We start from the raw sequence: 20,053 nt of genomic DNA, 5'->3' as shown, positions 1-20,053 counted from the left end.
ATGGCAGCAAGGAAAGGTGTGGGAATGGTGCGTGCAGTAAATGCTCCCTTGCTAAAAGGTTACTCACCAGACTGGGTTTGATGCCCACACTTTCAGCAGCTTGAAATGCCAACAGCAGATTTCTCTTCTGTAGAAATAAAAGTCCAAAAGGATTAATATCAAAGCACTATTCCTGAATCTTTCCTTGCATCTGGTTAATCAGTAAGTTTAAATGAGCAGGGATATTTGAAAACTAAACTACTGGATTCCATACTTGCACACAGACTCTTTTTTGGATTAGTCAGGCACACTCACAAGTTCTTTGTCTTTGAATAGCTCATCTTCTTCTGCCTGGATGACACCCTCTGTTTGTCTTTGACAAAGAGGTTGTTGTGAATCTGATTACAACTGGGAAAAAAACCCACTGAAGTTCTGTCTTTACTATGAGCAAAAGGTTTCTGCAGAGGTGTTAACTAATACAAGGCATTCCTGTACATCATATAATTCTTAATGTAACAGATACTGTCTTTGTGTTTATCTGCAGCAGCCGCTGGACTCAGGCAACTTGTCACTGACTTTTCACCCTCCATTTCTCTCTGGGAGTTCACTGTTGGTTTCCTTCCCCTTTCCATCCACCCTGTTCACTGTGAACTCTGCAAATGTACAACACAACTCACTTTGTCCTGGCTGTTGAGCTCCTGGTAAGGAATATGTGCAGGCAAATATGTGTGCAGGAGAGCACAGAAGGCCAGCCCGTCACTCCAGCTGCTGCTGAAGTTGGTAATATCAATATTCTGTAAGAGAAAACATGAGCCACCCTTGAACAGTGCTACACAACAAAAAAAAAAAAAATTCTCCAAACAATAGTTTTTATGCAGCCATGGAACAGAAACCCCAGAGCTGAGCTAGAAACATCTGTGGTGACCACCACTGCCAGCTCCAAAAGAAGGGAGGTGAAGAAGAAAAATTCGGAAAGAAATAGTCTGTTAGAGTTGGGAGTTTATATGGACAAAAAATACATTCCTCCCCTTCTTTCTAGACACTTGGATTGTTCTTTGCCAGTCACATCTCTTACTACAAAGCTGCACTCAGGTGCACAGAGCAAGCCCAGTTTCCCTGCCCGTGACAACTGAGGTCCAGAACCATGGGGGTTACAGTGACTACAGAAACAGAAAATGCTATTTTGAAGTCAGCCCATCTGCAGAGAACTCCTTTAAAACACAAGATATTTCTGGGGGTACAGACTGCACTCGGGGTTCTTCCCTGGGATGCTGTCATGGGGCACAGCTGCAGTTAAAACAGGCCCGTGGCCCAGTCCTGCTCCTGTGAACAAGGTGACCTTTCTGATGCTCCTGTTTGCCCTGACTGGCCACACCAGCACACTAAGGAATTCCCATGGCCCAGTCTCACTGCTGGAGTAGCAGCTTTAGTTCCAAATGCCAGCTAAAAATGAAACAGTGAACTGACACAGCTCAGAAGAGCAAGAGCTGCTGGAGCAGGGAGGCTCTGGGACACGATGGAGCTGCACCATCTCCCACACTACAGCAGGTGTGCAGTCACCTCCAACCCTTCTCAGCAGCCACATCCTCCTGTCTGCTCAGCTTCCATTCACACCCCCTGCCCCTCCTTTATGTAGCTATTTCCTGGTTTCTTTCAAGACTCCCCCAAAGACAAGGCTTTTACTGCATCTCCCATACAACAGCTGATGCAGACACACTAAAGCCCAGACAGGAATTATTTCAGCATGTGCTCCTCGCTTCTAATGCCTCCCTGATTAATTGTCCAACCTGGACTTGATCCAGTCAGACAGGATTTCAAATTAGTAATAAATGTCCATAACCAAACATGACTCAAATTGAAGCAGTACAGAATATTTCAGGTTACAATACTCCGGCTGTAATAAACGTACAACTCTAATGGGCTCAGAAAGCAGCTGACATCCCCACACTGCACCAGCCACCATGCTGTACTGGGCTCTGTTAACATCTGTCAGCGGAGATAATACAAAAATGAGGCACTGGCTTGAACACCATCACAAGAAAAAAAAATAATTTGCTCTGAAGCTGCTTTGGCACTGCCTGTTCCATAAAGCTGCACCATGGAAGCCCATCTTTGTTGTGTATGGAATTGCCTGAAGCTGGATTATTCTGCTTTCTTGAAGTTTCAGACAAACAAGTTCCTTTCTATTTATCAATCTGCAGTTAGTGGGAAAGGATTGACTGCCAAGTTACAGAAGTGTTTTTACTGAGGCCAGTATGTTTTATCAGCAAATAGCCTATCATCAAATGCCAATATTCTCATTTTATATTGTAGGATAGAAATGGAAAATGGAGGTTGTTCCTCCCCTCTGCCAAAGGCCATGGAAACAGGAACAAACAGAGCCTTAGTTAAGCAACAGGACTAGACAAAAACGCAAGGCTTGTTTGTGCGGGAACGTTTTATCTATCCTCATTTTCACGATGCTATTAGGGGACATGTGAGATACAAAACTGCTCCTTCACACAGCGTTTCACTATCCCAGCATCAGTTTAATAATTTTACTTACCTTTGTAATTTTAAATCCACCTAAAACTCTTCTCCTCTTCCCAAATCACAGTATCTACAAAGTGTTAATGTCTACGAAAGTCAGAACTAGGTCCAAAAATCCTCACCTCCCCAACAGCATTGTACAGACAGTCATCCTCAGAAACTTTTGTAGCTAAGTCTTACAAACAAGCAAAAGTTCAAGGATGGAGTTCTGCAGACCATATCTGAACCACAGATGAAATCTGCTGCAAAGTGGTTTGCCATAATCAACAGCCAAAACGAACTCAAATCTGAATTTTTGTCCTAAATGCAAACCCAAAACAAACGTTCAAAGGTTCAGCTCAACTGTTCAGTTCACAGTACAACAAAAAATACCTAGGCATACTCAAGCCCTCTTAGTTCCATTTTTACATCTAGCAAGAATCAATGAATTTTGGTTTTTGGGTTTTTTTTTCTCTAAACAAAGGCATTTTCATTTCATACACAGTATAAACCCCTCTCCCTGGCACTTCACCTTGGCTTCTTAGATACTTTTTGGTTTGGGATATAAGGACATGGTAAATGCAAAGTGATCTGTGTTTTGCTACACTGCAGCTTTATTTGTAATACCTCCCCACTCCACCACACCAAGAGGAATTAAGTCAAAATAGAGCCAACTCTGATTTCTCGGAAGATCTCTGGCTCCCCTGAAGCCATTAAAAAAAAAAAAAGGAAAACAATTTAGGGAATGAACACCTCGGAAACTATTCCCTTCTCTTGATTACTTTGGCAGTGGAACCCGTCTCAGTCCTGCTGCCACACCTCTCTCCCTATTCCTCAACACAGTCCCAGAATATATGGGAGCTATTTGTGTCCACGCTGGTTGTTAATGCACAAGCCCAAGCTGCAGGAGGGTGATTTCTGTGTCCCAGTGTGCTCACAGCAGAACCCCTACTCCAAGCTCTGAAAAACGACACGTGGCTTCCCATGAGATGCCCAGAAAGGATGGCACCACTCAGGAGGAAGATGCACCATCAGAACGAGTGCAGGGAGAAATGGGAAAATGGAGTAGGGATTCAGATCAAACTGAGTTGCAGCATTCACCAGGAAGGGGAGAAAAATTTGCTGTCATACGGCTACAGTACATCCTGTGGTCACTGGTACCCCAGGGTCTGTCCTCAGCACACCTGCAGTGTCACCAATCAGTGAAAACACTTAATTCTCTTCAAGCTCACAAGTGAACTCCTCTACATGCACTGGGAATGTTCAGAGACTGGAATCTGGAAGCACGGCTCCAAAGTGCCCAGTACAGTTTGTTTCTAGGAACATAAACTAAATTTAAAAAAGAATATCCAGGCAATGTTGTTTAGACAACAAATGTACAATCTAGGATATTAGTGTCAGGTCAAGCCTAAAAGACACAAAACACCTGGAAGTGATTGACCTTAGCCCCCCATCCTGGGAACAGGACCTTTGCCTGCAGATAACAGAGCCCTCAGAGAGCCATGGTAAAGACACCCAGGGAAATCTGTGTGATCTGTTCTCATTAAAAACAATTCCTTGTTTGTCTGAGAAAAAAAAACACCACCCCATTAGATTTCACTTGATCTTTGACTCCAAGCAAAAAGCAACAGTGACATCATGCACTCCTCATTACAGTCTGAGTACGTTACAATCCTGACACAAGATATTCCCACTATGCACATGTTACTGTGCCCACAGCAATGGCTCTCTGAGTCATAATTTTCTCCCTGAGACTCAAAATTATCAATTACAGACATGAATCAGCTTGAAGCTGGCCTGGAACTCTGTGGAAGAAAGCCTCCAATAAATATGACTTGAGCATCATTATTCCCACCCTCCCCTCAGCATCCACCATCCCCTCCTGCCTCTCCCAAGTCACTGGTATGGAATAGCACACCAGGAACCCGCCAGGGTGGCTGATCATGGAGGTTCAGCCCATGCAGAATATAAACTTAAAAACTTTAAAATAAGTATGTTGAATAAATAAAAGGGCATTGCCTTGTTTTTAATAGCAGCTCTCCCTCAAGTGGCTCAGCTTCCTGCTGTCCCTCCAGCTCATCAAAACCCAGACCCCCACAACTCCTCTTGAACAGCTCAGTATTTTTAAGTGGATATATTTAAACACATGTCTGAACAGGAGCCACAGCTCTGCACATCTGACCTCTCTAATGCAAAATGGATCAAGGTACCTTGAAAGGCAACTTCCAAAGAGGACCCAAACCTACCCATCTTTAACAACAGCTGCACGAAACTGCAGATCTGATTTATTACACCCTAACTGGCTGGGGCCATGTTAATAGGGTTCAGCCAAAGAGGTTCTATTCATAAGAATCTTCAGGCTCTGAGTAGAAAAGTTCTAAACACTTCCTGAGAAACAACATGAGGGAAGGATGGCTCCTTTTAGCATGACCGAGCCTTCTGAACAAACAAAACACTCTTGTTCATCAGAAATGCTTCAGCAAAGATACGAAACATCTGGGCAATCTACTGGAAATATGGGTGAATGAGAAGTGTGGTCAGGTCTGGTTAACAGGGAGGAAAGGCATGAATGCCTGAAATTAAAGGCTGCCTGGATTCTTGTGTAATTGCAGGCTGCACCCAGATGACAATTGCACACAGCTCTTCTCAATGGGGAGCTGCAAGTCTGAAGTGATTTGCATATCACACTGAGTCCATCTAATGCCAGGAACCTTTCTGAATTCTCTTACCAATCTTTTTCTTTTAAATAGAATACAGGATAAAGTAATGCCTTTTGATTAAAAGAAATCAAAACAGCAGTGCTGTGTTTTGTATGGAGATTAAGTGGGTAGCCAAGACTGGGAAGGAAGCCAGGTGACCTCCTATCCTCCAGCCTGTATTAATATCCCTGGCTCAAATGGTTCAGGCAACTGCAGTCTCCATAAGAATTGCTCTAAATTTCTTTGAAACTTTGTGTTTCTATCCCATAATCCATATTTCTAATGCTTCTCTCAGCATGTCAGTAAGCCATGCATCTTATTGCTGATTACATAGGCATGGAACAACCGAGCTCAGATCACAAAATGCTCTCTGAAAATGCAGTTAAATCACGTAATAACAGCACTATGAACTGAAAAGGAACTGATGCCAGCTCTTTAAAAGTCACGCCATTTACGACATTTCTTTTTATAAAGAATCCCTGCTTCCCATCACATTCTAGGCTCTGTTTGCTCCTTCCTCCACTGCTGCCACAGGTGCTGCTTTGGGTTTACCACTCATCATTTGCTTCAGTAAGAGTGAATTAATGAGCCCTTTAGCAAAGACAAGATATTAGAGGATTTATGGCTGGTTTTTTTTTTTTTTTTTTTTTTTGCAAAAGCATCAAACATCCATTTGCTACAGAATTCACATAGAGCAGAGACACTCAAATAGAGGAAATTTTAAAAGGATATTATGCATCCTACACAAATATGTTTCAGCTCCCAACTATTTCAGTCTCAAAAGCCAGAGAAGATACCAAAAAAGTCAGGCAGATCCAATTTTCTTACATCAACTTTCCTACTTGAGGCAGACTGGCAAGAATAGGTGGAATGATGCTCTCTAAAATTCTGTGTTTAGAACGAGGTTATCTGGACAGTAATTGTCCTACAGACACGATTCAGAGTGAATTGTAAAATGATCTGTGCACTCTTCAAACTCAACTCCTTCTTCCTGTGGTTCAGGACCTCTCCAAGGCAGCTTAGTTCTGGTTATTGTGGTTACAAAAGAGAGGTGGTGCTGAAATAGCTGAAATTTTCATGAGAATAAAAAGTGAAAGTAGTAGCAAATGGGAGACAGTTAAGGTAATAGTGATAAAGTAATTCTGGAACCTCCCTTTTCCTTTGCTTGCAAGGCAAGATCCTGCTGACACTGAAACCATCCCTGCAACCATGCAGTGAGTAACCAAACAGCTCTATTTGTGCCTTCAGGTCTATTGCTCCTTTTTATTTGCATTTTTATATATAAAGACTGACTTTTTATAATGAAAACAAGTTCTAGTGAACAAGGATTGAGAGTAGCTGCTGGCACAGCATATAACACACAGTGGATGAATTTGGACCTTTCCTAGCAAATAATGTGAGTTGTTTTGAATGTAAATAACCCCGTGACAACATCCTCATTACTAGAAGACACCTACTTCAAAGGTCTCACTAAAGGTTAGTAAAGTTACAGGGGTTTGTACATATTCCTCAGTTTGGGTCTCAATTTATTGCTTTGCACGAGAGAGAGAGAAAACGTATAAAACTGATTTACAGGGAGCTGGTTGGTTGTTGCACAAACATACAGGACCAAATGAGAGCTGGTCTAAGCAGAAGCGATTTTATGGATGTGTCTGGGTCATTTCAGAGATGAGGTAATGGTGACAAAAGATATTTATCAAGTGTGACTGGCATTTCTGTAATTTCCACCACTCGCATTCCGTGAAAAGGCAGAGCAAGAGTCAGTTCTGTCTGGAGAGGCAGAGGTGGATTACACAGCAAGACCAGGGGCTAAAGAGTTCTCCCTCTTGCAATAATCCCATTAGATATTGATGAGCTCTAGGTTTTGCTCTGCGTGTCTCTCGTGCTCTTCAGCCTAAATGACCCTTGTGATGCTGAAAGGCAACTCCCTGCTTGCCACACAACTGCCACTTCCATCAGTTTTCTCACCAGCTCCTATAAATGACACCGCTGCTGAATGCCACGGAGAAGAAACAGGCTGGGCTGAGCCCCTTCATTCCCAAGGCTGCAGCAGTGAAGATGCAGCAGCACAGCTCCAAGGACCACACAGATACTCTGGGGAGGAGGGGAGGGAGGAATTAGCTCCACTCTGTGTCCAAGACAGCAACACAGCTACTTCCTGCCTGGAGCCCTGGTGCAGAATTGCTAATGACCACACTGGCTGCTCCCACAGCCCTTTCTAATTATCTGTATTGAGAATTCAGAGATTAGGCATGTCCTGGAATTCCTGGGCCAAGGGGCAGGCTGCAGACTGTAGCAGGCTGAGGGTAGAGGATGGAAACAAGGTGGGGAGAGGTCCCACCAGCAAAGGTTACTGGTGGACCAGCAGCAGGGCCCAGCTGTCTGCCAGTTGAATTCCCAGTTTGGAGCTGTTCCAGCTGGTGACCAATCAGTTCAGTGTTTTCACTGATTGTCCGTGCATCCAGGCAACACAAGGGAAGAGTCTTGGACTTTGGGATGGACAGAATGTAAATGCTATTTTTAAAATCACCCAGCAGGACAGAAAGTTACGCATGAGAGAGCTGCATTTATTTTATCCCTCCAATCAAGAGCCTTCATTTACAGGATAAAGCCCTCTGTGTGAAAAAAAGTAGAGCTTGGCTCAAGTTATTTGGCTACCCTAGGGAAGCACGTTTGTGCACTGGCATCACTGAGAAGGGGGTCTGCACATTGGTCATCAGCCTGGTTATTCCCAACATGCCAAGATTTGGCTGCTGCATTTTAATTCCAGACACCAACCCTGGGTCCAGCTGGGACATACAGATAAACTGCATGTACACATCCAGCCATAAGTATTTTTATTTAGGAAAAGAACACTTTTTTTTGCTTGCTCAGCAGGCTCTGGCCAGCAGCCTCTGATTCTGGAAAAAAAATGGGACTATCTTGATATTTTCAGCCTGTATTTTCATGAATTAAAATCTTTCAAGATTGCCCTCTCTATCAGAGAGCATCTTTCCAAATATTACTGCAGTTTACATCCAGTTATACGGTTCTATGACCTATATTTTAACTGCTAGGAAGATCAAGGCAATGCTATAATATAAGAATACCAAGGTCACAAAGATGGTCCATAGGAGACTTGGGAGCAGAATTCCTCACCAATGTATTGTCAATTTTTATTTAAACACAGGAAAATCTCTCCTATCTCAAGAGCTATTAGCAAAACTCCTTTCAACTTTTGTACGGATAGGAAAAGTCAACATCCTCCTCTTCATCAAAGATCAGAGAAACACAGAGAGAGCCAGAAACTTCATCCACTTCTCAGAAGCTCCCAGAATATACTAGTAACTTCCTGGGAAAAACCCATTGCTTGCATATCCTGCTTCTAAATGTTAAAATGCGACAAGTGCTGTGGACAAGTGCTGTGGACACAGAGCTCTGGAAGCTTGTGCAGCCTCTCAGAACAGAAGGGCTGGCACTGGGACTTCAGGGGACGTGTCACTGTGCACCAAACAAGGCTGTGTCACTGGTGTGACTCAATGCTTTTTCCTGCTGGCTCAGCAGGCTCTAATCTCAGGCACACAGGTTGGTGTGGTACAAGGGAAATCTCTCCAGCCCTGCCCAGAACAGAGACTCTGCCATGAACTGAATGAATGAATGGATGGCTGCCATGCCAGTCTGGAGGGGGGTTCTGTGCAGGTGTTTTTCTTCACCCACATCACACAGCCCAGGAGTTATTTGTTTTGCTGTTAATCTTCACAAGACCACAGTACTGTGGGAATTCCAGCCTTTCCAGGCTGCACATAAACTGTGCAGAACAGCAGATGGGATTTAGCTCCTTGCTTAGAAAAGTGAACCTGTTCATGTGTTCCTCAGTGCTGCTGCTAAATTTAGATAGAAACCTGTTTAGTTTAGACAGAAACCTGAGAGAGAGGTTGATACAATTTGGAAATGCACTGAAACAGTTTTAGGCTACTTGTTGACAGGAATACAAAATGTAATGTAGAACGTGCACGTCTGGTGATTAAGAAACCACTGAGTTCTCTTCTGTATTTCCTTAGGACAGGGCACAGCTGTGCTGGGATTCTCAAGGCTTTAAAACTAAGCTCCATTATACTGGTGTCAAAGGAAGTGTTTGTGCGAGCCAAGTCCCAGGAATTACATTCTGACCAGGTTCAGAGGGTTGATCCTGGGTTTTGTCTCACTCAGCTCTAATTCTGGTGAAGAATCAACTCTGCTGGAACCACCAGCCTGATTACCAACCCTGAGGATTGTGGTAGCATTTATATATTTTTTATATATATACATATATATATATATATATTTTTACATTATTTACACAGCTCTGTTCACTCTCTGCAGCCCAAGATGATGCCTGTGAGGCAGAATGCTCAGCTGACAGTTAGGAAAGATTAATGCCCAAGTACACAGAGAATGTCAACTCCTCACACTAATGACGTACAAAGTAACAGACTTCTTGTTTCTAAATATAACCCTTATTTTCCAGAATAAAGAAGAAATCTTCAAACATGGATGTGTTGAAGTACAACTGGCCACGAAGGAGGATCTTTTGAGATCAGCTGGGATCGCCTATAAAGCAGGTCCTCACAAAGTGCAGCCCCAGGAATGCACCTGCAGTCCAAAAATTCCCATCCTGGCTGTGTGACCCAGCAGAGTCCATCTCCCAAAGGAGAATGGTCCCATGACCACCTGACCAGAGGGAATATGTTATGTCCATCTTTGTGCATCTTTGGGTCACACTTAATCCGTGCTGGATCTCATCCAGGCAGCAAACAAGGAAAAAAAGCATCAGAAAAAGCAGGGGCTAACAACATGGAATAGGGCTTGAGAACAAGGAGGCTTTGGAGGAAATACTGCCTAGCATAAAAAGAAAAGGAATGTGAATTCCTGTGAGAAAAAGCAAGCCACAAATTCGTAAACAAAAAGCTGGTATTAGTCTTAGTTTAAACTGAACACAAAAGGATAAAGAGCTTTATATTACACCCACTGCCAAACCACCAGTCGAGCAGTCTCTTGCTATAGTTGCTTGACAAACAGCAAATACTGCAACAGCTTTATTTTCCTTCCTAAGCTTTTGTATCTCTGCCCCATGAAGAGCTGCCTTGATCCACAGCTGGGGCACTGACACTGCCATAGGGAGGTGATACAGTGCAATGGCTTGAAAGCACAGCTCAAGAATACATGAAACACAAACACCTTCAGAGCTACAGCTGGCACTTCCCTTTATCAGTTCTAGGACATTCCTTGTCTGCTCCTGTTTATCATTCTTCTACCTGAAACAACCACAGAGCTTTACTGCAAGAGATGGTGGATCTTCAACCAGTGGTGGATCCCAAATAGGTCCTGTTAAACCAAACGTAACTTGGAACAAAAGAATAACCACGAAAATGCATGGGAGGGAAGAGCCAGTCTCAGATCCTCTTTTCCTCTGTGCCACAGGAAGGGTGTGTAGTGGTCGGAAAGAGCATGAAAATAGTTCTTTTAAGCAAACCATATTCATTAACATGGTAGCAATTCCTTCCCCTCTGGAGAGAGTGTGTGTGGCAGAAACAATAATCCTCAATTCTAATGATCACGGGTTAAGTGCCTCAAAGTTCTGTGTTTTCGCAATACATCTGTGAATAGCAATAGGCTTTAATCTAGAGAGGTTTGGCCCCTTGACAGATGGTCTCCACAGAGAGAATCAGGCCACTTAAATGACACCACAGTCACTAATGACATGATTATGGAAGGTGATAATGCAACAAGAATGACTCTCAGCAGCTTCCAGGAGTTCCAGCTCACAGGAACTGAGCCTGTTAGAAAAGAGGCACCCAATTCCTACTTCACACTGCTGCTGGGATGTATCATCTTTTTAAACAGATGGAAAAAAACCCACAAGACAACAGAGAAAAAGCTATTTTAACACAAATAGCATACTCTCAGCAGGCTTTGTGGTTTAAAGGACTTGTGGTAAATGACTTTCAGAGCCACAAAAGCATTTCTCAAGCTTGGTCACCTCATGACCCTACATTACACACCATGATGTCAACAAACTCAGAGAGGCAGAAGGAACAGCCTGTGTATGGCTGGCAAAAGAGAGCCTGTGCCAGTGCACAATTCTTATAGGGAACCATAGGTTAGATTAGTTCCTTAAGGTGGAGATTTTCCACCAGGAAGTTTTGCACAAAGACACTGAGCCCAAAGCCTGATTTCACCACAATTCTTGCTACTACTGAGACTTTTTTAGCACCTCCCCCGCATAGTTACTCAGAATCAGTGGCCAAAATGCCAGATAATATTCATCTGGGCACCAAAACATGACAATTGAAACAACATGATGGATCATACCCCAGTTTATGCAATCCCACTTTCATATTCTTTTCTCCCAGTCATTAAATTGAATTTCCACTTTATTTTCACTCTAGTGATTCTGTTTTCATTTTTCCAATACTCTTTCTCCTTAGTATGCATACATTTTTGATATCAAATCCCTGTTTAAACAGGGATCTTAGAATTGACATAGCCAGTTACAGAAACATAGATGCTTTCAATGTTTCCCTTCAGTTACTGTAAACTCATGCAATTTCTTTTTTTAAAAAGCAAACAAAACCCTCCAGGCCACTGCTAATTTGTGCTGCACTTCTCCCAACTCACTCCAGTGTCCCTGGTTTGTTTTACAAGATTGCCTCCTGGGGAACACGCTGAAGTTCAAAGCCAGGGAATGTTCCCACTGTAGTCCATGCAAGGACACTTTATGGCTGGACTCAATCTTAAACTACATTAAACTAAATTATTCTATGGTTGCCAGGAGCAGGATGACAATTTCTATCTACAGCATAAGTTTTGTGTGAATTAAAGCGTTTAAAAAGTGTGCTGGTCCCTAGGTCTCATCCCCAGATACCTTCCTAGGTCCCTAATTCAGCTTTCCTCAGGGAATCTGGGACATGGGGAATGAGAGTATCAGTTATTCTAATCCATTTTGCTCATACTGCTTAATGAAATCGTAATTTAAACAGAAAGGAATCCCCCCTCTTCCCCCTCAGCTCAGATGAGGAACTGCTATCACACATTTTGCCACTGAAAACAGAAGTTAGGCAGCCAAGCAGAAAGCTTTTTATGCTCTCATTCTACTGTGCCACAGGGCTGAAAAGAGTTTGCATCCAAACTTTTCCCTGGTTCTGGGCTTCATGTGAGGAATTACATGACAGATTATCCTGGAATTTGCACAGATGATGCCTCACAGACAGGGGTGTTATCTCTGGGAAAGAAGTCATGCACGTCATCGGGGTTCTGCTCTGTGCAGCTCATTACCTCATTCCACCCTTGCAGTGGCTGAGGCAGGAAGGAGGATGACGTTCTTTACTCCACTTCTTGTACACAAGGATGATAAAAACTCCCTGTGGAGCTTAACATCAGCCTTATCATGGGAGGGCAAGGGTCTGGGAAAAGCAAGTTCATGACGAGTTAGTGAATGCACAGCAAGGAGTGCAATGGCAATGAGAAGCTGAGGAAGAATGTCCAAGAGAGAATCCCTCTAAACAAAGCAGTGAAGGTAGAGAGGCAAAATTCTCACCATAAATCAATACTGTGATTGGGCCTTGGTTCTTCTGACTTTAATATCTACCCTGAGATGTCACATGGGCCTCTATATTTGCAAAGCCACATCATTATTTCTAAAGTCAATTATTTCTAATTGACTAAATTCATTTAGTCGAACTTGGGTGTAAAGCAGAGAAAGAAACCTACAGGCTGATGCTCAGAGAACATTTCTAACAGCAAACTCATCAGAGTTAGATTGTTTTAAGAGAGTGGAAGCAGCTCACCACGGGTGCCATTTCAAACAAAAAAGGGCAACACTGCCAGGAGAAAGTGTTATTTGAGAGAAGGGTTTGCTGGCTTAAGAGAAATTAGACTTGGAAAAGTTGTATTTCATTAATTGTTTTCTGAGGACTGCATGGGAATGTTCCCACATACTTTCAAATCCAAGCCCAGGAGAATTTTAGTAGAGGAGACAGAAAATAAATCATCACAGCGTAGAACACACAATCAGCACTGCAGCCTTTGAGGCAGTATCACAGAACTGGAGGCTAAACTCTCACCCTGGCCTTATTCTTTCGAAGCTGGGTCTAAAGTCAAGAGCTTTCTCCAGTACCTGTCCTTCTGGGGAACTGCTGCAAGCCAGATGAACCCACCAGTGCTAAGAAACAACTGAAAGGAAAGCTACTGTCTTCTCTTCCAAACTCCTGCACCCTGCAGCTAATGCCTCACAAAGAGCTGGCTGGGAAGAAAAAAAAATATTTTATTATTGACTTTAAAAGATGGAGTCTGCTTTTATTAGAGACTTGCTCCAGGGTGCACATCATGTGGTGATAACTGCTTTTGTCTTCTGCTCCAAGTAACAAACAATATTATTCTTCAGGAAAAAACCTCCCAACATTATACCAAACCAAGACTTCCCTGCACACCCAGCACCTACCACAGGATGGAATATTGTCTGTAATTGCCTTCCTTGCAGAACCAAAGGCTTAACTCAACTGCACACCAACACGAGCCAGGCAAGCACAGCAATGGCCACGCAAGACCTGGACAAACCATTATTGCTGCTGAACAGTGAAAATCACTCTGCAAAGAAATGAGACAGCCTCAGGCAGTCTTTGTAAAATCAAGGTGCAAACTTCATTTGGTCAAGGCCACACAATGAAATATTTCTTTGGCTTTGCAGACAGGACTAAAGAACAAACTCACACAATAATGTATTGCCCACAGAAACCTATAGAAAAAATATTAGGATGTACTTTCAAAAACTGATGCCAAATTGAGGCTGCTGCACATACACACTCTGCTTCTCACCATCAGCAACCTTTGGTGCAGTAAATATTTTGGTGGCTGTACACAAATTACTTATGACAAGGCAGTTTTGGGGACTGCAGTGTTAAAGAAATCTGAAGGAAGAGGATGGAAACACCCCATGGAACTAAACATGCAAAAACCAACACACAGTAATATTCATATTTCTTTGAAGTGACATTGCTTACTGCACGCCTGTAGGAAAGTGATTTAAGTAGAAAGGTACCTATTCCCTTACCTGGTAACCTTCAGTCTTCTTTTGGCACCATTTCAACAAAGCATTCCTCTTGGAACCCCCATACTCCCGAGCCAGGGCTGCCAAAGGGTCCTTCCTCTCCACACTAAACCAGGGAAGAAGGGAGAAAACAATAAATACATTTGAAATCTCTTAATTTTTACCAGTGAGTAAATAATATCTGTATGACAAAGCAGAATGGCAGCACAGAACATGAACATAAACCAGACTGAATTAGCTTTTGGTGCTTGCATTTAGTATTTTCCTTTACACAAGGCAAATTCAGGTGATGTCACTGCACACAAAGAGCTGAAAAAACAGAACCTGTGGATATCCAGTGGTGTGTGTTAACCAAACATTTCTGCTCTTATTTTCATCAGCTTTACTTATACAATTTTCAAGTAATCTCTTTATTTTATATATTGAAAACTAGGATTTATGGTGTAAAATTGAAAGAAACTGCCTAAAGAATCTGTAACAGCAAGGTCACACCCAATAGAGCTGCTGCAGAACAAGTTCTTGAAGAAAATGAAAAATGTGAAAGCTGAGGACAGTTGAAGGCCAACAATCAAAACACCCACAATTGTCTCCACTCTACAGCTTCTACTGGTGGAAATAATGGTGGAGATCACGAGGAAAATGTATGTTTTTTCTCAGGAGAGACGAAAATTATGTGTCCAATTTCCTCCAGCCCTCAGAGCCTTTGGATTTTAGCTCACCACAACATGAAAAATGACAGTAAGATAATGAGGGCTGACCACATGTACACGATGGAATTCCTGTGTACAACTCAGTAGCTCCTGAAAGCTTGCTATCCTCATTTCCTCATTTCTCATCTTACAGATAACTGTGATCATTACAATCTGAATTTTGCTATCTGGATCTGACAGAACCTGGTAATTCCCAAAAACCAGCCAGCAGAGTCTGCTCTGGAGACAGGATCCTCCAGATTAAAATATTTATCTTGGTGACAAGGTAATGCTGTTGGTCTTTGCTGTTTTTCCCAGGAAACTGGGCTGGTACCTGAGTTTGCTTTGGGGTTTCAAGCAGCTGGGGGTAGAGGAAAGCATCCTGCTGCTGAAGGCCATCGGGGGTTTGCTCAGGGATTCCAGGGAGGGGCTTTTGCGGAGGTAATGGTCTGGTTTCAGCTCTTCGTTTCTCCCCTTCAGAAGGTCTGTGGGAATTAAAAAAAAAAAGCTGTCAGTTTGCAGCCTGAGGAATTTGATTAATCACTGTGCTGCCACCCCAGCACACAATATGTAGTCTGTTGTTTTGATTCTAAACAAATGTACTCATTTGTTCATTAAACACACATGGGGCTAGGAAACCTTGAGCAGATTAGAGGTGACCACAACAAGGAATGGCTTTGATGACTTCAACAGTACAGGCTGCCTGGTTTCCTGTGATTGATACTCCTGCTGGGGGGTAGGGGCCTCAGGTGAATGAAGGGAAATACCAAAATCTACAGTCCTCAAGGTTCAAAAGCTGAGCACCAGATATCTTCACCAGATGACTGAACAGCCCTAGCACAATGATTTCTTTTCTGCCATTAGCAGACTTGTAACAAGAAAGCCTCTTGTCTCCTGAATACAACCCAGGGAAAGGCACTTATTCCACACGGTGTCTGGCATCCACTCTGACAAAACTTTGGGAAGGCTCAATATATTCCCAGCAGATGCATCTGTATTTTTCTTACACACATTATGTATATTTACAGAAAGTATTTATGATATATATTGTAATACAGTCAAAAGGAAATCATTGCCCATCAATACATGAGGTGATGTAAGAAGCCAGGACTGCACATCATGTTGTCAGAAATTAACTGAATATGGGACACCACTTCTTCTTCTCTTTTTCAGTCACCTCCCTATAATAATTATCAATTAATGCCATATCACCAAGGTGTGAATTCCCTCTTAGCTTCAGCTCCCTTTGACGTCTGGGTGCTAGAAATTCCAGATGGAGCCAGTAAACCTCTGACTCTCAAAGATCACAGCCAAAGACCAGCTCTGGGTGAAGTAATCCATGCTCCTCTCCAACTATGTAACATTTGGGTCATATTAGGGACATCACAGAACCCTGCTGTGACACTGGTCAGATGGAATCAGCCAGAAGATTTTTATTATGGAGACTACTTCACTCTGAATTTCCTTGGGGATAATTTTTGATTCAGTGCTGTTTGCATAGGGCTTGGATCAACTGCCTTCTATGATTATTTAGATTGGAACCAGAGCTATTATAGCTTTACAGTGAGTAAGCCTTTGCTATGGATTATTGGAACTAAATTAAATCCAGGTAGAAAGAGAAGCTGTAAATACAGGAACTTGTTAGATAAGCAACCATAAATTTTTACCATACAATGGCTTATAAAATATATGTTGATTTTAACAGATTTTCACAGAACAACTGTCTATGGGTAATAACAGAAATTATCCATGGCCCAGAGTGGGATATTTATTGTCAAGGACTGGCATTATATTACACAGCTGATAAATTATTTCACTCTACAGTAAACTGGTAGAGATTAAAAAGGTCTTATGTTGTGTTTGGGATCTATACACTCATGCAAGACTTCCTGGAAACCAACTGATACAAGTAAATAAACCCTGTCCATTCCCCTAGACAGAAGCAGACACTTCTGCTTGCTTAGCATTTGCTCCTGCAGGAGAAGCCAGTAACACATACAAGATGTTACTTGTTTATGCTGCCATCTACCCTATAATCTGTTTTGCTGTTCTCCATCTCTGAGTGATGGAAGTGGAGCCTTGGCAGAACATCTGAAGAGTCTAAAAATGAAGCCAGGTTCTAATTTCTCCCCTGTATTAGCAAACAATTGCAGAAAATCCGGGCTACCAATCAAGAAGTTGTGACTGATTTTCTTTTTTTGTCCATCCCTGCAGTTTCACGACAGGAATATAATATTTCATCTGTCCTTAAAAGTTCAAGAACCTGTTGTTGCTAGCTTTGATTCCAATGCAACAACTACATTCAGGACCAGATAATCAAAATAAAGGGCCCTGGAGAAAATGGGAAACAAACACTGGTAGAAAAGAATATTAAATGACAAGAGAACAAAAGCAAAGTGTGAAATGAAAACAAACTCATCTCTTGAGAACTCTTAAAACAAATTATTTCCAGCCCAAATATGACTGCTCCTAAAAGACTCACATCGGTATCTGAAATGTTTGATGTATTTCAAATGAAGCTCAATTTAAAAACAAATAAACCCTCAGAAGACAGTGCTTTGGGCTTGTTCCAGAGACATACATGTTGAACAAAATCCAACCCTCTCCAGTTCCACAGTGTGGATTAGAGAGGTGCCGTGGATACTTTGGAATAAAGAAGGCGAGTTTGTGTTGGCAAACCACAATAAATCAGCTATTTTTTAGTTATGATCAAGATGGGAACAGAAGCACAACAAAATTAATAAGGTCTATAAAACAAAGACACTTTCCAGGTTTCCTTTGACCATGTAAGAAGAGGAAAAATGGCTCAGGCAGAGGCCAACAGTTAATAACAAGTTTAATTAACAAAAAGAGGCAGTATCTGTATATTTATCACAACTTACCTGCCAGAGGGAGGTCTGACAGATCTGCGTGTCTGGCAATGCCCTTGCTGGCTGGCTTGGCATTGTTATAGACAGAATGTCTCTGTGAAACAAAGGTACAAAAGGTAATTAAAGAAGTAATGGCCATCATGCTGAAATAGGTGAGCAGAAAGAAGTTTCTGCTATCTCAAGATCACAAAGCACGTGGAGAGACATGAAAACCTTTCAGCAGGGTATCAGCTAGACCTAGAGCTGGGTAAATAATCGTGAAAAGTAAAAGGACAAAGGGACAATATTTTACCTGGTACTACATTTGCTCCTGAACCATTTCACACTTCTATTTGTACAATTTTTTCTCTTATCAAACACAATTTAGTGTCACAAACCAAAAGTAAGGATGCCTGTGCTCAACCCTGACTCTGTTCCCTACACCTTGAGTTGTATGTCAGGAGGATTCTTGTCTCTGCGGCCCCAGCACCAGTTTTCACATTAATGTCCTATCATCAGGCATTAATACAAAGTTCCCAGATCTTACTGGATAATTGGGAACACACATCTTGGAACTTCAATCCCATGTCTCCCAACTCACATGCCAGCTCCTTTCTTCACTGTGACATTTCTCAAATCTCACTCCCAATAACTGAAACCTCTTTTCTGGTCCATGGTGATAAAAGGTCAGAACTGTATTCCACAGAGTTCACATCCATCCACTGAGACCTCTAAGCTGAAGTCAGAACAAACTCACTTTGATCCTCTTTGTTAGGACCACAGCATTTGATGTTCCACAGCAAGCAAACAGATGAGTTTCCCCTTCCCCCTGTCAGCAGATGCTGGAGACAGCACTGTGTCCACCTCTTTTGATTTGACAAGGACAGAAAGAGCTCCTTGTACCTGCATTGGGGAAACAGCAGCTGCTGGGGCTGTCCTCACTGGAATTCCACTGAGAGGGCTCCTGGGCACCTTGTGAACAGGGATATTTTGTCCACTGCTACCTGCAAGGAAATAACATGGAAACATCTGGATTTCAGACCAAACTCTTGTCAGAACAGGGAACCACTGTGTAGTGATACTCCACAGGTATTTATGCACCAAGCACTGACAGAAAACACCCGTTCAGAAGCAACAAGCAGAGCCTGCTCGCTGCTAGAAAACTTTTTATGACAAACTACAATGTTCAAATACCTGAGCATCCCAAGTCAAATGACTTTATCAGTGACTTCACAGTGGCTGCAGATTCTGGGGGCGTGGGGGATGCTCTGCTGAGGCAGACCCCTTGCCAGCGGTTGGCTGTGTCTGACTCCAGAGAATCCACCTCTTCAGCTGCCAGCCTGCAAAGCACAAACCACAGCAAAGTCAGGGCCAACAGGAAGTGCAAGCAGAGATTAAATATCTTCACAGGTAGCGAGGCAAATCCAGCAATGTGCAGGTTTTTCTGCAATGCCCAAAACAGGGACCACTCACTCTTAGAATATTCAGGTTCTTTTCTTGCAGTGCCTGGCAAACACTAAATCACCAAGTCTAACAAACTTTTCTGCACTGTTAAACATTTAATCCCCATTCCCAATCCTCACACAGGAAGGAGGATTTTCATAGGGAAAAAAAAGCAAAGCAGTTTACTGATGATTACTCAAAAGTCTCATCAATCACCTGAAGATGGGCTTTCCATACAGCACAGGTGCCAAGAGGCTACTGTGGCTCTCAGTTTATAATGAAGAAAGCAACCAAAAAGCAAATACACTTCAGAGTAAAAACTCAACACTTACACCTTATCAACAGAGACATCTGCTGAATAAATGAACCCTCAATCACAATCCATAAGGACTTATAAGGGAATTAAACTGTTATGTGCTTCACCATAGCAGACACAAGAATGCCAAAATCCAATGGCTGGAAGGAAGATAGACAAACCAAACAGAAAGGGTTTCATATTTTAACAGGACAGATAATTAAGTTACTCCTTTGAAAAGAAATTCTGAAGTCAAGGTCAGGTGCTGGACTTACAGGAAAGCCCAGAGCTGTGTTAAACATCAATACAATCATACAGTTATGTACATACTGTTACTTCTGGTCAAGTATTTGATATTTTTTAGACACTTACCTGTATTTCTCAGGTAGATTTGGAGTGCAACTACCTAGCTTTACTTTAGGAAAGCTGCAAGCAAATAAACTCTAGTCATGTAAAAAGAGATCATTTGTACCTCTCCCACCTGCTCAGAACCTGCACAGGAGCTGCTGATATTTACAATGTCTGAT

General features: G+C 42.4%; 1 protein-coding gene across 4 annotated transcripts in view; it reads right to left on the bottom strand.

Moving 5' to 3' along the window:
* The window catches only part of SPECC1 (sperm antigen with calponin homology and coiled-coil domains 1), an 87,842-nt gene that overhangs the window by 5,428 nt on the left and 62,361 nt on the right, over nucleotides 1-20,053 (bottom strand). For all 4 annotated transcript variants that reach the window (XM_039562897.1, XM_010402400.4, XM_010402399.4 and 1 more), the window contains 7 exons: nucleotides 18,983-19,128; nucleotides 18,692-18,792; nucleotides 17,822-17,903; nucleotides 15,274-15,424; nucleotides 14,254-14,356; nucleotides 657-773; nucleotides 68-127 (listed from right to left, as the gene is read on the bottom strand). In XM_039562897.1, coding sequence (XP_039418831.1) covers nucleotides 68-127; nucleotides 657-773; nucleotides 14,254-14,356; nucleotides 15,274-15,424; nucleotides 17,822-17,903; nucleotides 18,692-18,792; nucleotides 18,983-19,128 — 760 coding nt within the window. The remainder of the gene's footprint in view (nucleotides 1-67; nucleotides 128-656; nucleotides 774-14,253; nucleotides 14,357-15,273; nucleotides 15,425-17,821; nucleotides 17,904-18,691; nucleotides 18,793-18,982; nucleotides 19,129-20,053) is intronic.

The sequence above is a fragment of the Corvus cornix genome, chromosome 19, assembly GCF_000738735.6.
Source record: "Corvus cornix cornix isolate S_Up_H32 chromosome 19, ASM73873v5, whole genome shotgun sequence".
In the NCBI taxonomy this organism is placed as follows: Eukaryota; Metazoa; Chordata; class Aves; order Passeriformes; family Corvidae; genus Corvus; species Corvus cornix.
This window is presented reverse-complemented; position numbering and strand designations above follow the sequence as displayed.